Source organism: Equus asinus, chromosome 13 (assembly GCF_041296235.1).
Source record: "Equus asinus isolate D_3611 breed Donkey chromosome 13, EquAss-T2T_v2, whole genome shotgun sequence".
Lineage (NCBI taxonomy): Eukaryota > Metazoa > Chordata > Mammalia > Perissodactyla > Equidae > Equus > Equus asinus.
The window spans coordinates 19351218-19366281 of NC_091802.1; the positions used below are offsets into that span (position 1 = coordinate 19351218).

General features: G+C 54.7%; 1 protein-coding gene across 27 annotated transcripts in view; it reads left to right on the forward strand.

The window, feature by feature from the left end:
- MYO18A (myosin XVIIIA) overlaps positions 1–15064 on the forward strand; it is a 94223-nt gene that overhangs the window by 34239 nt on the left and 44920 nt on the right. For 10 of the 27 annotated variants that reach the window (XR_011493680.1, XR_011493681.1, XM_070482663.1 and 7 more), the window contains exons 3-7: positions 11413–11556; positions 13503–13590; positions 13795–13901; positions 14018–14194; positions 14666–14879. Coding sequence is in view for 25 of the 27 variants with exons in the window: in XM_070482663.1 (XP_070338764.1) it covers positions 11413–11556; positions 13503–13590; positions 13795–13901; positions 14018–14194; positions 14666–14879 (730 nt within the window). In the remaining 2 variants the exon portion in view is untranslated. Of the gene's footprint in view, positions 1–2563; positions 2704–3384; positions 3502–5092; positions 5155–7549; positions 8219–10110; positions 10189–11412; positions 11557–13502; positions 13591–13794; positions 13902–14017; positions 14195–14665; positions 14880–15064 lie in introns of those variants that run through there. The other 17 variants (XM_070482667.1, XM_070482681.1, XM_070482671.1 and 14 more) reach the window with 7 other exon arrangements.

A 15064-nucleotide genomic window follows, 5' to 3' on the forward strand; every position in this document is an offset into this window, starting at 1 on the left:
TAAGATACAAATACATAACAAAATAAATACCAAGTGTCTCTATTGTGTCTAATTCCCCATAATTTATAAGATTATTGTGATCACTGTTTACATACCATTAGCTTCTAGTATTTCTTGATTGATGTCATTTTAGGTGGAAGTTTCCATGGACAATGGTTACATTGTCCAGTTATTTGTTAGTTTGAATGGCAGCATAGCTGCATTGTACGAAGAACCCCAATTTACCTAATCCCCCCTAACTCTAGGCATTTGGATTATTTCCAATTTGGGGCCATTATATAGAGCATCTTAAAAGTCTTTTTATAGGTTTGTGGGTTTTTTCCTTTCTCTTCTTTTCTTTAAGTCAGCTCATTGCTTATACATTCCTGAAGATGAAATGGCCAGGCCAGAGGATGATGCATTTTATGGCTATTGTTATTCCACAAAGAGCTACTAAGCTGGGCCGGCCCTATGGCCCAGTGCTTAAGTTTGCTTGCCCATCTTCGGCAGCCCGAGGATTGCTGGTTTGGATCCTGGGTGTAGACCTATACACCGTTCGTCAGGCCATGCTGTGGCAGCGTCCCACATAGAGGAACTAGAATGACTTACAACTATGTACTGGGGCTCTGAGGAAGAAAAAAAAAAAGAGGAAGATTGGCAACAGATGTTAGCTCAGGGCCAATCTTAAAAAAAAACAAAGCTACTAAGCAATTTCAGAATGTCCTGCCCTCCCCTTAGCCCCGTGGCATTGAGTTTACTATCTATTTATTGTTGCTAAATTTAGAGATTATGCCTCCCTTGTTTTTCTCACACCCCTGGGAATTAGGATGGGCTAGTGTTAGTCTCCACAGTTTATGGCTGGGGGAAGAGACCAGATGGGAATAAGAGGTTTGCACAAAGAACCCCCGTCGCAGCCCCGTCAGGCAGCAAACATTTACCAAGTGCCCACAGTCTGTACAATAGTCCTGCCTGTGAGGAAATCACAGTTGGTGAACGTTATAGACACACCAACAGCTCACCAAGATCCATCTTGGTTGTGAATTTCATGCTGCCACTTTCTGGCTGTGGGGACTTCAGCAGGGTACTCACCCTCTCCATTTCCTTATCTAGAACATGGGTGGTTGTGAGGATTAACTGAGGACACCTCAACCTGACACACAAGATTAACCAGAGTAGGCTACTAAGGATGATTCAGCCCCTCTGACCCTGCCTAACACAGCAGAAAAGGTGGGCCTCGGAGGGAGCAGCACAGCCTTGCAGCCAGAGCGACTTGGGTTCAAATCCCAACTCCACCACCTAGCAACTTTGTGACTTAATCTCTTTCTGAGTCTTTTTTCCTTATCAGTAAAATGGGAATAATAATAATTCTCATGTCATGAGGCTGCTGTAAGATTTATATTCAAAAATATATGTTAAATACTTTTATAGGGCCCATCTCATTGTGGGTGTTCCATATTCACTAATTAATGTTGTTGGACATGGCTGAACTCTCTAGAGAGGGGACAGGTCAGGGAAGAGAGGCCTTAGCTCCCAAGCACCCTGGCTCCACAGAGCCATTGGTTCCCAGCTCTGAGAGTGACTGTAGCGGAGACACTGCCACCATCTTTGGGGCTGAGTTCCTTACTTGTTTTGTATTGGATAAAGATAGGTTATTCCTGATCCTAAGAAAATTTTAGTTAAAATCCAATGATGAGGAAGAGAGGAGAAATACCCAGGCAGTTCTGCACCAAAGCCTCTGGGGAGAGCCCCACGTTTGTGTTCAGAGTGATGCTCATAAGGAACGACTGTTACAGAGGAGCAGGCAGGGATGGGAATGGCCTGGTGTCCTTACAGCCTGGGGCAGATGAGCTCCTCCCTGGACACAGGAAAAGTGGAGCAGGAGCTCAAAGAACAAATGAGTTAATTACACAAACTTAAAATCTCTAGCATATGGACTGGATAATAAAATAGAAAGTCAACAGAGCAAATTAAAAATAACTCATTGAAAATAAAAAAATTCTCTAATTTTTCCTGTTAATTCATTGTACGCGGTAATAAAAATGAGCCAGTTCTTAAACTTTGCTGAATCAAACTGAGTTTTTGGATGAAGCCTCTCCCTGGGCTGAGGCAGATTCTCCCGTCGATTTTCAAGAGGACCAGCTCTAGTTTCCAACCCTTGCACAGGGCAGCTTTCTAGCTCTCCGGCCTCTTGCCCCAGCAGGTAATGGTGTGTTGCAGGGAGAAGCAAAGTTGCCGGAGTCTTGGAGCAGCTTCCTTAGTCCCCGCCAGGTCACAGGCCTGCAACTCTTGTTCGCTGAGTTAAGGGCTTGAGTGCCTCTCCCCCCTCAGACTCCTAGGGTGCCAGACCCAGAAAGGACTATCTATTATCTAGACTAGCCCATCCCCTATTTCTACAGAGATGCCCAGAGAGGTCGAGTGACTTATTCGAGGGCACACAGCTTCCAGGGGCAGGAAGTTCTACGTTCTGTAGCCCACCTTGCCTTCGCTTTCCTCTATGATTTTATTCCTCCCTCTTTCTCTGACCTTTTGAGCTTTGTAATCCTTCTCCCTCCACTCCATTCCTCCTTTCCCCTGTTTTCCACAGTGTTTATCCCAGCAGGTCCTGGCCTTTAGGAAGACTCCGAGTCCCTGAGAGACCCTGCCCCTCGTTTCTCCTCTGACCCAGGGTGCAGGTTACTTTCGGCACCATGGCCTTTTCATCAAGGTTCGCCTTCTGGGAGCAAAAGGAAAGTTGGATTTCAAAATCTTTATGCTTTTCCTATGTGCTTGGCATGGTGTGTACAGGCAGGAGGCTGGCTTGTGAGAGAGGAAGCTTTGGAAGCTGGAGATGGATTGGGGCATGTGTGTGTATTTGGGGGCTGGGAGAATGACGGGCGAACTCACCCTTGTGTCCGGATGGGCTCCTGCGCTGAGTCATGCTCCTCCAACCCCACCCCTAGCTCCACCTCTGGTAAGCTGAGCTGCCTTTTGTCCCACTGGTGCCCCTCCAAGTTAACCCCTCCACACTCTTCCCACCCTGCTGCTGCTCTGACTCAACCCTGGGAACGGGCACTGCTATGGAGGGGCTGCTGGGAATGGCTTTGGCTCTGAGGCCTGGGCACTGGGTCTCCCTGAGTCTGGGGGCTGTGTGGGTAGGAGGAAAAGGAGCCAAGAGTGAGGAGCCAGGCCAGTTGTCTGCCTGAGTCCAGAGGGTGATTCAGGCCGCAGACCTGGGCATGCCTTTGTGCTGTGCACGGTCCCCTGCTGGGCAGTGACCTACAGCAGACAGAGCCCTTTGGGCAGGGGAGGTGGCAGTGAGTCAGCCTCAGGCTAAATCCAGAGCTGAGCTCAGAGCTGGGCCTAGTGTCCCAGACATTTCAGGGGGCAGCCAGTGTTTCCCCCAATGCCTCACCACCTGGGTGAGACGCTTGGGGTCCCAAGCTCAAGCCACTGGAGGGAGGACAGATTTGGAGCTGGTGAAGGACGCGGAGTGAACTTGGAATCTGGGCCATCCCTGAGCCCGAGCTTACAGCACTGCGTGCAGTAATGAGTGTTTCTGTGTGGTTTGTGAACACTTGCCATCCTTCTAACCTGTGTGCCCTGGAGCTAATGCACGGTGTGATCCCTGGGGGCATGGGGGTGGGGTGAGGGGAGCGGGGAGTGATGGGCATTGGTGGGGGCAGCAGGCACAGACCTAGACTCTGCCACTCTTCATTCTCTCTCCACCAGCCTGGCCCTTCCCTTTCTCTTCTCCAATCCCAATTTCTAAAGTAACAGAGTCCACTTTGATGAATAATTGCCATTTTCCCTCTGTCCGCGGCAGTGTGAACTAACTTTGAAGCTTGAGCCCATTGAAAATAGCTCCATGGGCAAGATACAGCTTTGAAACTGCAGTGGCCATCATGCTGGTCAGGGCCCCAGGCACTGCTAATTAGAGCTCCAAATTAGCCATGGACCCTGGTTACAAATGGAGAGTCCCCCAGGTGGATAATTAAAATAATTCTGGACAAGGTTCTAAGGATCTTTTCCATTAGGAATCAAGGACTCCGTCCTGTGCTCCTACCCACGTTGTGTGGGGAGAGAAAGGCAGGCTGAGGATTGGGAGGGCTGGTGACAGACCTGTCTTTTTCCTATAGTCCTAAGTGGCTGGGGAAAGAAGAGAAATGGAATCCACTAGGACTGTCTGAGCTTTTGGAGCGAGAGATTCTAGTGAGGGGGAGAGGAGAAGACTCCCCGACTTGAGGCCTGGCCTCTCTGGGTCTGTTCTGAGCCAGTCTCTGAACCTAAAGAACCCTCAGAGCATCCACGTTGTCCTTTTTCCAGCTATGTTATGGTATCTGCCATTTGCCCCTGACTCTGCTTCTCCCCTCTGGCTCAGGCCAGCTAGCTCCTGGGCCGAGCACAAACGCCTGGCCAGAGCAGCCAGAGCTGGGGCTTCTTTCCTTCCTCTACACCCCTCCCCAAGCTTGGGGTTCCCTCCCTCAGCCGCGTGGTTGGCAGTTTTGTGGGTCTGAGGTTGGGAAGATATCTGGCCTCCCGAATCCCTGCCTCTGCCCTACTTCCTGCCTCCAGTCAGAGCTCAGCAATCTCTGTGCTGAGGGAAATTGTCCGGAACCTAGAAGCCACCCGGAGCCAGCCTGATAGGGCCACCCATTTACCCTACACTCAGTTCTGCTGGCCCTATGGGTCCCCCACCCTGGGGTTGCTCCCTTTTCTCAGCCACTGGGTCAGAGGGCTCTTGTTCAGACCACTTCCTGTCTGAGCTGGGAGTGACTCCTGTAGTGAAGCCTGAGTTGAATTAGCTGGATCTTTCTATCCACCCTGTAACCAAGGCCACGATGTCACTCTGGTGGGTAGACCTCTTTGACAGCCCAAGTGGGCGGCATAGCTGGTCACTGAGGGCATGGGCACTTGCCTTTCACCCCCCCCGAGACTCTTCATTCTTGAAGCTGTCACTGGACAGTTCTGACCCCAGGAGAGTATATCTGTTGCCCAGGTCCGTCACCCCGTGCTCCTGACACTCAGGAGCTCTGCCTCTGAGGGAGGGAGAGGCCGCTTGGATGTTTTCCTTCTGTGCTTTTAGTGCCAGGTCTCCCAGCCCTGACCTGCCAGTGACTTCTCTGTCTGCTCCCTCAGGTTAAAGAGGAGGACAGAACTCTGCCAAAGCCTGGCCCTCCTGGCAAGGAGGAAGGGGCTGTAAGTGCTTCTCCAAGATGCCTGTGTGGGGTGTGTCTGCCAGCCCTGGTCTAGTCTGGGAGGCAGTTCCGTGGAACGGGCAGGCCTGCAGGGTGCCCTTCGTGTTTGGGGTGGCTAGAGGGAACGCCAGTAAGGGGCAGGAGGCGCAGCCTGAGTGAGGCTTGCCTGGGGTGCATGAAGGAGATGGGAATGCCAAGGAGCTTTGGGGATCTCCCCCTAACTCCCCACCCCCTTTGGTTCCTACCTTTAGTTCTGGTTTCCTGAACACTTTGGGGCTGGCGAGCCTTAGGTAGGCGAACTCTTAGGTTGGGGAGCACCAAATGAGAGCTCAGCTGTTGGGACTCCTCCCTGCTCGGGGGCGCACAAGACAAGGCCAGGGAGGGATTTCGCCACAGCTGCTGCTGTCTCTTCCCAAGACCCTGTCAGCTGCTTGGTGCAGTGACCTGGAGGCAGGCTCCAGCTGCCCAGTGCCTCTGGATGCCCCCACCCCCCAGGCATTCTGCCTTGGGATAGAGACCTTGAATAAAGCTGGACTCTTTTAAGGCAAGAGAAGGGAGAGAGTTCCAGAATAGCCAGGTCTAGAGATGTGTTGTTAGGAGAAGGCAGCTCTTGGCACAGGGGACGGGAATGCCCAGGGCACTGGGGTGGCGCTGGATCACAAAACAGATCCATACTTCATTACCTGAGGTGCTACGTGTCCCGGCTCCCCAACTTCCTTGGATGGAGATTTGATTAGCCAGGCATTGTGGCTTCCACCTAACCTGTAAACAGTCCTGCAAGGCCAGCCTGTGATCTCAAAGGGATATGTTTGAGACATGTGAGGGAGGGGCCTTGGAGCATGGCAGATTACACGTAACATGCTTAGAAGACTGCCTGACACATAACAAGCACCGTATAGGGGTTAGCAGTTACTAGCATCATCATCACTGTTGTTGTCATCATCATCTTCAGTTAAAGGGGATGAGAGGAAAGCCAGAAGAGGGAGGGAAGAGATGTAGGCGCCAGCAGCTAGGGCCACCAGCCAGTTCCGCAGTACCCTGGCACACAACTGAGCACTCTTGGCCCAAGAGTTTGAGGAAGAGCATCTTCAAGCCCTCCCCTCCCCTCCCCTGCAGCAGGGCCACCCTGCCACTGAGGCCTGGGCTCAGGCCACTTGGCTCAGCTCTGCTCAGGACATGGGGCAGCCTCTCTGCATGGCAGCCAAAGGTCTGCCCACTCTGTGAGCGTCTTCCTGCATCCAAGCAGAGATGGCAGCCAGCCCCTCACAGAGCCCAGTGTCCAGGTGCACCCTAGAAGCTAGGTCATTGTTTTGGGGAATGAGGCCCAAGCACAGCTTAGTGGGAGGGCATTGCCTGACCAGCAAGGAGCTCCCAAGTTGACCTTGCTCCCTCCAGGCAGTATGGCTGGCTTTGCAGGAAACTCTGCCCTACCATTGGCCGGCCTGGCCTTCCCAGTGGTGGTCCCTTGGGACCACAGACAGTTCCTGCGAGTGCTGGGGGAAGGGTGGGTGCACCAGGGGGAATGTGCCAGTGTACACCAGGCGGCTCATGGGTGCCCAGAGGCTGAGAGGCCGGCTGAGCCAGGGCCCCAGCTCTAGGGCAGAGTGGAACTGTGGTCACTTGTGTGCTTAACCCTTTGTGGGCTGCAGCTGCCTCCTCTTCCTCCTGTGACTCCACACGTACACTCTGGGAACTAGAAGGTTTGCAGGAGGAAACTGCAGAGAGACTGGCAGAAAACAGTCTGAGGTGGCAGCTTCCTGGGCTAGCACTGGGTTTCTGCAGCCCTTGAGAATGTGGGTGCAGGGGAGACAGCAGCCACAGACAAGAGGAGCAGGGAGGAGGAGGCTTGGCGTGTCTTGGGGCCAGGAATTGCTCCCTGACTATTGTTTTCATCAGGATCGGCAGACCCTGGGTCTGACTGCCCAGGAAACTGGGGGATAGAAGGACCAGGGACCGCAAAGGCAGGAAGCCCCAAAGTGAACTAGGATTGATGGTGGGAAGTGGTAGTTTGACCTATCCATGCTCCATCTCTGCTGGGTTTGGGCTGTGAGGGAGTGGGTGCTGGATTGGGCCTTGGTTGCTGCCCTGACTGAAAGCCAGTAACTCTGGGCCTCCAGGCACTCATTACTGGCATCTCCCAGCTCCGTGCTAAGCACAGGGGTGGACGACAGGTGACAGCAGTACCTGCTTGTGCTTTGTGGGAGAGAGAAGTCAAACTCTTAGATGCAGTTGTCCTATCTGGAAGATGGAAAGCCTCTGGGAACTATGTGTTGTTTGGTGGATCAATGGAAAGTCTGTTCCAGGGCTAGGAGAGAGGTCACACCTCTTCCTCTGCATGGGGTGGGCAGGTTCACAGGCATTGTTGCTAATGTCTACCTGTATCTGTGTGACTGTAGCTAGAGGGCAGCTCAAAGGACGGCAGTGGCAAATCTAGGAGTCCTCAGCCTCCCACCAGCCCTGTACCCTCAGAGACTTCCCAGAGAACCAAGAGCCCTGCGCCGACGCCCGCTATGAACGGCCTGGGGGCTGTGTCAGCAGAAGGCCCGGGTGAGGAGGCCCAGGGCTTGTCCCGGAAGAGGGTGGCGAATGCAGTGAGGAAGGTGGTGAGCAAGGTGCTGCCTGGTGAGGAGCCTGGGAGCCCCAGGGAGCCTCTGAGAAGAGGGATCAAATCCCCTGAGCACCCAGCTCGAGGCAAGAAGGGTGAAAAGGCAGCCCCTCTCAAGCCACCACCCCCGCCGGCTCCCCCTGCTCCCCCTAAGCCTGAAGCGAAGAAGGAGGCAGCCAAGGATGAGCTCTCCATGGGCCTGCGGAGCCTGATGTCTCGGGGCAGGGGCAAGGACCACAAGCCCCGTGGCAAGCAGTCTCCTGGGAAGGGGGAGAAACCCTCCAGCCAGGAGCCAGGCTCCCAAGAGAAGCCAGGCTCCCCAGCCAAGCCTGAAACCCCAGAGAAGCAGTGTTCCCCAGCCCCACCGGAAAAGCTGGCAGACCCAGGCTCCACTGGCCCGAAGTTGAACCTCACTGGATTGCAGCAGCCCAAGTCACCAGCCCCTGACGTGCAACAGGAGGTACCCAAGTGTGTCACTAACCTCCCACACCCCTCATCACCCTTGCAGCCAGCTTCCCCAAGGCTCCTCAACAAGCCCCGCATGACTGAGAAGCGGGGCCCGGGACACGTGCCGATGGCAGGGCTGCATGGCTTTCCTGAAGCGAATGCCAGAGCCCGTGGTGGCCTGGGCTCTGGGTTGGGACCTGCTCACCAGCATGCTGCTGTTCTTTGACACCCTTACGTGGGAGCTGGGGCCTGGTCTCCAGCTACATGGTGTCACCTTGAGGCGCCAGATCCCGAGTCGAGGATCAGAGTCTTAGCAGATCAGTGCTAGGGGAGAAAGACAGAATTCCTAAAGTCAGTGGCCTGTGTTCACATCTCCAGCCACTCACCCACTGTGGTTTCAGCAGGGTCCCATCTCTGAGCCTTCATCTGTCAAGCGGGCATAATGCAGGTCTACAGTCCCTTCTCTGAGGCCTTGGGGCCAGAAGAATTTTGAAAATTAGTAATTTTTGTATTTTAGAATATCATAGAGAGTACATAATGAGCAGCAACCTGTAACCAAACACATTAATATTTGCCGAGCAAAATCTCTGAATGTTCAGGTTGCAGGGGAATAGAAAATAAACAGTTAGGTTTTGCCACCAAAATACTTAGGAAGAATCTTTTGTTTTGGGGAGCTTTTTGGATTTTGGAATTCCAAATAAGGGATAGTAGCTGCTTTGAAGGGTTGCTGTGCAGACTAGGAGTGATTCAGGTAACGAACGCTCCAAGCCCAGTCCCTGGTGAGGTGGGTGCTCCATCCATGGCAGCGTCGTTAGTGATGCTAATAGCAATAGGTATTAATATCATCATTGCCATCACTGCCTTCTTTGGGCCTGGCCAGCAGTCCCTTCTGGCAGCAGGACTCTCCCCGAGGAGCCCTGTGCCTGAGTGGCAAATGGGCACAGGGGGCCCCCATTGGATCTGGGGCCCCATCTGTTTACAAAGTGCCCTTTGGGTGGGACAGGAGGCTGAGAGGCACAGGAGAGGGCCAAGGATGATCAGCCCAGCCCCTTCTCTTGGAATGTGATGCCTGCTTGGCTGGTCCTTGGGTTGGGGACAGTTTTGTTCAAGCTCTCCCATTTTGTGGACCTTTCTGAGGCCTCATGGCGTGCGTATGGGGGGCGCGTCAAGTTTCACTACTGTTTCTCTGTGCTCTTGCATGCTCCTGGCCGGAAGGGGAGGGTCAGGGCACATCCTAAAGGCCTAGCCTGTCCCCCAGGTCCTAGAGGCCCCCCTGACTGTGACCTCCTGGGGTTCCTAAGATCCCAGAACCCACCCTGCTCCCCATTCCCTTCTTCCCAGGCTTTGCATAACTTAGAGAGGATCAGGCCACAGCTTTCCCCACCCCTCTTGGCCCACTCTGAATCAGGGAAGTTACCTCCTGGCGCACAGGAGTTGGCAGGGGCATTTTGGCCAGACAGGCAGGGCATGAGGCAAACCGTCAGTCCCTGAAAAGAACCTCTAAGGAGCCAGAGTGTCATGTGCTTTTTCCTGGGCCAGCTGCCCTCCCTCTAGCTCCCTGTCCCTCCATCTCTCACTGGGGTGGAGGTGAGAGCTGAGATGTGCCCTAATCTGGGGTTCAGCCACCTATCACCTGGGCCTAGGGCAGGAACCAGAGGAGGTGTGGGAGGACAGGGCCATCCTGGCGCTGAAATGGTTAGGACGGTGGAAGAAAGAACCCTAGAACTTCCAGGCACCTGTTCTTTTTTGTTCATCTGATGGTTTAAAAACACAAAGGGCTGCCTTGCTTGCCTCCCTGACCTTTACTACTGACCCACTGAGTCCCAATGGCTTCCTGGGCCTGAAGCTTGGCATGCTGTGCTCCCACTGATCCCGGGCCGGGACTAATGGTGGTTTAACCCTTAGGCAGGAGCTGCCCCCGAGGCCCGGCTGACCCCCGCAGAGGAGGCCCACCAGCGGCTTGAGAGGATCTTCACAGCTTCTGTAATGCCACCTCTCATGTGCAGTTCCCCACTCCTGGCACACCTCTTCCTTGAGGCTGGCGGCCAGACTGTGTGTGTCTGTGTGTGGGAGCCCCTGGCTATGGAAGGCCTGGGGGCCAGAGGAGCTTCCCGCTTGAAGAAATGAGAGAAGGGCACTGCGGAGGGTCTGAGCACAGTGAGGGATCCCAGAGCCCTGTGCCTGTGGGAGGGGCCCCTCCTGGCTAGGGATCCAGCCCCCTTCTCTGGCCCCGTTCTCTTCCCCGGAGGATGTGTCTTGGTGCCGGGGTCTGATGGGTGGCGAGGCAGGGAGCTGACACTCCCCTTTTTTGAGAGCCCCACTCTCCACACCCAGGTGGGGCCTGTTAACTGCTTGCCCATTTCTAACAGGCAAAGTCCAAGGCCTGGCTGACTCCCTTCCTCTCCAGAAAGGCCTTTAAGTAACAAGACAGAGACAGAGAGGTCAACGCTGACTGCAGGGTCTGCCCATGGTCCCTTGGTTCTTGGGCATTGGCAGGTGGACCTGGATGGAGTGATGTCTTCACTTGCCATGGGGTGGTGTGCCTGCCTGGGGGTGGTGGGAGTGGTGCAGGGGTGCAGGAAGGGTTTGAAGAAGGGGTCCTAGACTTGGGGCTACTGGTGGTCTTGTTCTCTGAGAGGTGCAGGAATGACAGCTCTGAAGGGCAGCCCTTGGCACAGGAAACGGCATCCTTGGGTGTATGTTGGAGACCAGGGGCAGCCCTGTGCTGGGATCTGGTGGCTACAGGAGAGCTAGGCTGGGAAGTACCCTGAAGATAAGGCCAGAGGCTCCCAGTGGGCCCAGGTTCTGGGTGTGGTAAGGTGGCCTGGCACACAGAAGAGGAGCCTAATTCAGAGGGGACTTGATGGGCAGCCCAGGAGAGACTGTGGCCAGAGGCAGAGTGGCACACTCCTGCCCAGGCCACAGGAAATGACTTACCAGAGCATCCTCTCTGAGAAATCTCACGGTAACAAGTCTTCACCAAGCTGGGCTTCTCCTTCCTGGTCTGGCCTCTCCTGGACTGGACACACTTCACCTGCCCAGGCCAGCTCCCCGGTCCTGTTGCTAAGCTCCTCCCACCTCCACCCTGTACCTTGGGCAGCAAGAGGATGCCGCCCACTTGGCCAGGGTGCTTGCTGAAGGGGACATGCCAATGGTCTGCTTGTCTTCACCCCTCTTCTCTCTCTCTTCTTTGCTTGCTGCTGGTAGCTGGACCCTGAGGCCGCCTCTCCTGCCCAGAGCCAGGTAGGGTGCTCCTGCGCCCCTCAGGAGCCCTCCACTTCCTCCGGTGACTACCCGCCACCCCTGCCCTGTACCTGGGCTGGCGTCTGTGCTCGGGCCTCGTGCTGGAGTGTAAGGCCTCTTTCCCCTTCTGGCTCCCACCCGGTTTCTGGGGGGATACTCCGGGGAGGCAGTGCCAGGAGTTTGTGATGGGGCAGTTCTATGTGAGGCCTTTGGAGCTAGACTGTCACCACTCGAGTTTGGCCTCGTTGGCACATGGTCCTGAGCCACTGGAATCCAAGGGCCTGGCCAGAATTTTGGTTTCTAGGTGTTTCAGTTCTGCTCAACCTGGGAAGAAAAAGCTGAAAAAGCTGAATCCCCACCACCTCCCTCCCCCATCCCAGGCCTGAAGATGTGGCGTTCTCTGTCTCCACCTGCTGGCCATTGTGGGAATTAGTTATAGGCCATGACCTTTGATGTCACCTTATTCACCAAAACACCGGACCATAGAACGTGTCCATTCATGACAAAGGCTTCACCTGTCTCATGTTATTTGGAAGAAAATAAAACATTGTAATTATTTTTATAAAGCTGCACTTCTTCAAATATGAAGAACTAGCCTTTTTTTTTAAATGTCTTCGCTTAACAATTTAAAATGTTGACAGCTGCATAGTGATCCTCGTCTTTGAAGGGTCGTTTCACTGGTCATGACTCCCAGAGTCTGAGGACCGCTGCTGCAGCCCAGCCTTCTTACCCTAAAGCTGGGAAGGGCAGTCAGCGAGGGAGAGAGAGATCTGAAGCCAGAGTCCAACCTGGGGGCAGGACCCAGATCTCTTTTTCTTTCAGCGCCAAGAAATGTGACAAAGACAAGTCTTCTTATTTTATTTTCTTATCCTTTCCAATCCCTCACCCAGGGTCTCCACCTCGGCTTCAGGTCTCATGAGGGTGGGGGACTCTAGGAGACTCATTGTACCTCCCAGCTGGGGACCCTTACAGAGTGTAGGCTGGGGCTAGCCTGAGGGCTGCTCAATGCCACAGGTGTGTGTGTGTGACCTTCCCCCAACCAGGGACCACTGGATGACCCTGCTACCCTTTCACCTACCCACAACAAAAGGAGCCTGATGGGCCATGGGAGCCGGGCCTGTCCCCTTGGTACCATTTCTGCCCAGCTCAAGTCTTCCTGGGGGGTGCCAGGTTTGGCAGCCCGACACCCTGTCAATGCTTGCAAAATGCTTCTTTCTGACTGGCGACCACCTGGGGCCTCTGGGGATTCTCAGCCCCTTTATACCCATTCTGGTGCCCATCCCTGTGACATGCAAGTCTCTTCCTGTGTTGACAGAGCTGTGCTGCCCCTCCTCGCCCCCTCCATATCTCTGGCCATGCTGCTTCATGCCCCTGTATGGCCTCAGCATGTCCACATAGGTCTGTGCACCTGCCACCTTCTGGCATATACATCTGAACACCGTCTCCCATCCAGTAGAGCATCCTCTGGAGGGGAGGGACAGGCCAAGGCTAGGACTCAGGACGTGCTTATCATTTTGCATTACAAAGTCCTCAGTAGACACTTCTCTCCTCAGGTCTGAGGAGATGCCCTTTCCCGGCTCTGTGAAGGAGGGCCTATCAGTTGGATGAAGGGAGAAGCAGGGCATGAAAGGTCACAGTAGCTGTGGCCCAGGGTGAGGGGTGTGGGTTCCGGATGCTGATCCTACAGCCTTCGCAGGAGATTGGGAACGAGAGCGGCTGATGGTAGATCCTGGTGATTTGCTTGCCTGGGGTCTGCTCTCTCCTGGGTACGTGCTCCATGTGTCTCTGTCCTTCCAGACCCTCAAGACAGGAATGGTCCCTAGCTGTGTCCTTGTCCTTAGTGCTCCTCAGGACCACTACTGCCTCCTGGCTTCCCAACCTTCATCTTCTGACACCTCTGATGTCCCCTGTTCTGTGTCTGTCATCCAGCTGTCCCCCTCGCCCAGTGGCTCATCTGGAAACCCTTCCCCTCACATTTCTCCTGTCTCCTGCTGTCCTTGTCTCTGTTTTCTAGAACAGAGTCTGACTATTTATTCTTCCCCTCCCTCTGATAGGTGAAGACAGAAGAGCAGATTGCAGCTGAGGAGGCCTGGTATGAGACAGAGAAGGTGTGGCTGGTCCATAAGGATGGTTTCTCCCTGGGTGAGTCTGGGGCAGCCCAGGGTGCAGGTGCCTGGGCCTCTCGGATTTCAGGGATGAGCGTGCCTTCTGGGTCTGATGAGGGCTGGGTGCTGAGATAGGAGAGGTTGGTGATATAGTGGGGAGGAGGCAGGACCATGAAAGGCCCAAAGAGGGTCTTAAAAGGCTTTCCAGGCCCGTGTCTGACTGTCTGTCCCCCTTCTGCAGCCAGTCAGCTCAAATCTGAGGAGCTCAGCTTGCCGGAGGGGAAGGTGCGTGTGAAGCTAGACCATGATGGAGCCATCTTGGATGTGGACGAGGATGACGTAGAGAAGGTTTGCAGGAGGCTGGTGGCGGGCACAGGAGGTGGGCTCAGCAGGGCAGGCCTGTCCCCTGGCAGTGCAGACAGGTTCTGCTTCTTCAGTGCCTGCCTGCCTGTCCTGTCACACAGGCCAATGCTCCCTCGTGCGATCGTTTGGAAGATCTGGCCTCACTGGTGTACCTCAACGAGTCCAGCGTCCTGCACACACTGCGCCAGCGCTATGGTGCTAGTCTGCTGCACACGTACGCTGGCCCCAGCCTCCTCGTCCTCAGCCCCCGTGGGGCCCCTGCTGTGTACTCAGAGAAGGTACAGTGCCCCCTAAGCTATCCTGCTGCCTCGTAGACCCACCCACCCACTACTACTCCCCCTTCCTTTGCTCTGCCCCTTCCCCTTGGCATCCCACTGGGCTCCTGTCCACTCTCACAGTTCACGTTGGGAAGAGGAGTCATTTCAAGGGGTAGGGACAAAAGGCCCTCCCCCAACCTTTAACAGAAGCCAAGACTTGACTAGTATCTGCATTTTCATGCATGGCCTTAGCCTCAGAATCCAACAGCTCCCCTGCAGTGAAAGGCCTAAAAAGATGTGGACCTTGAGAGTGAGGGGTGTCCAAGTGTTCCCTGCTCCCTGCTAGGGGTATGCCTGGACACTCTCACCAGGGCATCTCGGGTGACCCATCCTAGGGAGGCTGGTGCTCCGACCAGGCCTCCAGGACAATTAGGAAAGGCCGCAGCAACTGGCCTGAGCCTACCCCTTCCCTCCATCCCTCTCCTGCCCAAGGTGATGCACATGTTCAAGGGGTGTCGGCGGGAGGACATGGCACCCCACATCTACGCCGTGGCCCAGAACGCATACAGGGCAATGCTGATGAGCCGTCAGGACCAGTCCATCATCCTCCTGGGCAGTAGTGGCAGTGGCAAGACCACCAGCTGCCAGCATCTGGTGCAATACCTGGCCACCATTGCAGGCACTAGCGGGAACAAGGTGTTTTCTGGTGAGGCAGTGACAACTGGGAAAACTTAGAATAGACTGGGGAGAGGGGGCTGAGGGTGGAGGTCCCTCCTGGGTGCCAACTATTTTTCTCCCTGGCCTCTTCATGTCCTCAAAACCCCTCTGTCCCTGGTCAGTTCTGGTCTGAGTAACTCCGAGCCTTCATGCAGTGGGGAAACAGCTGTGGCT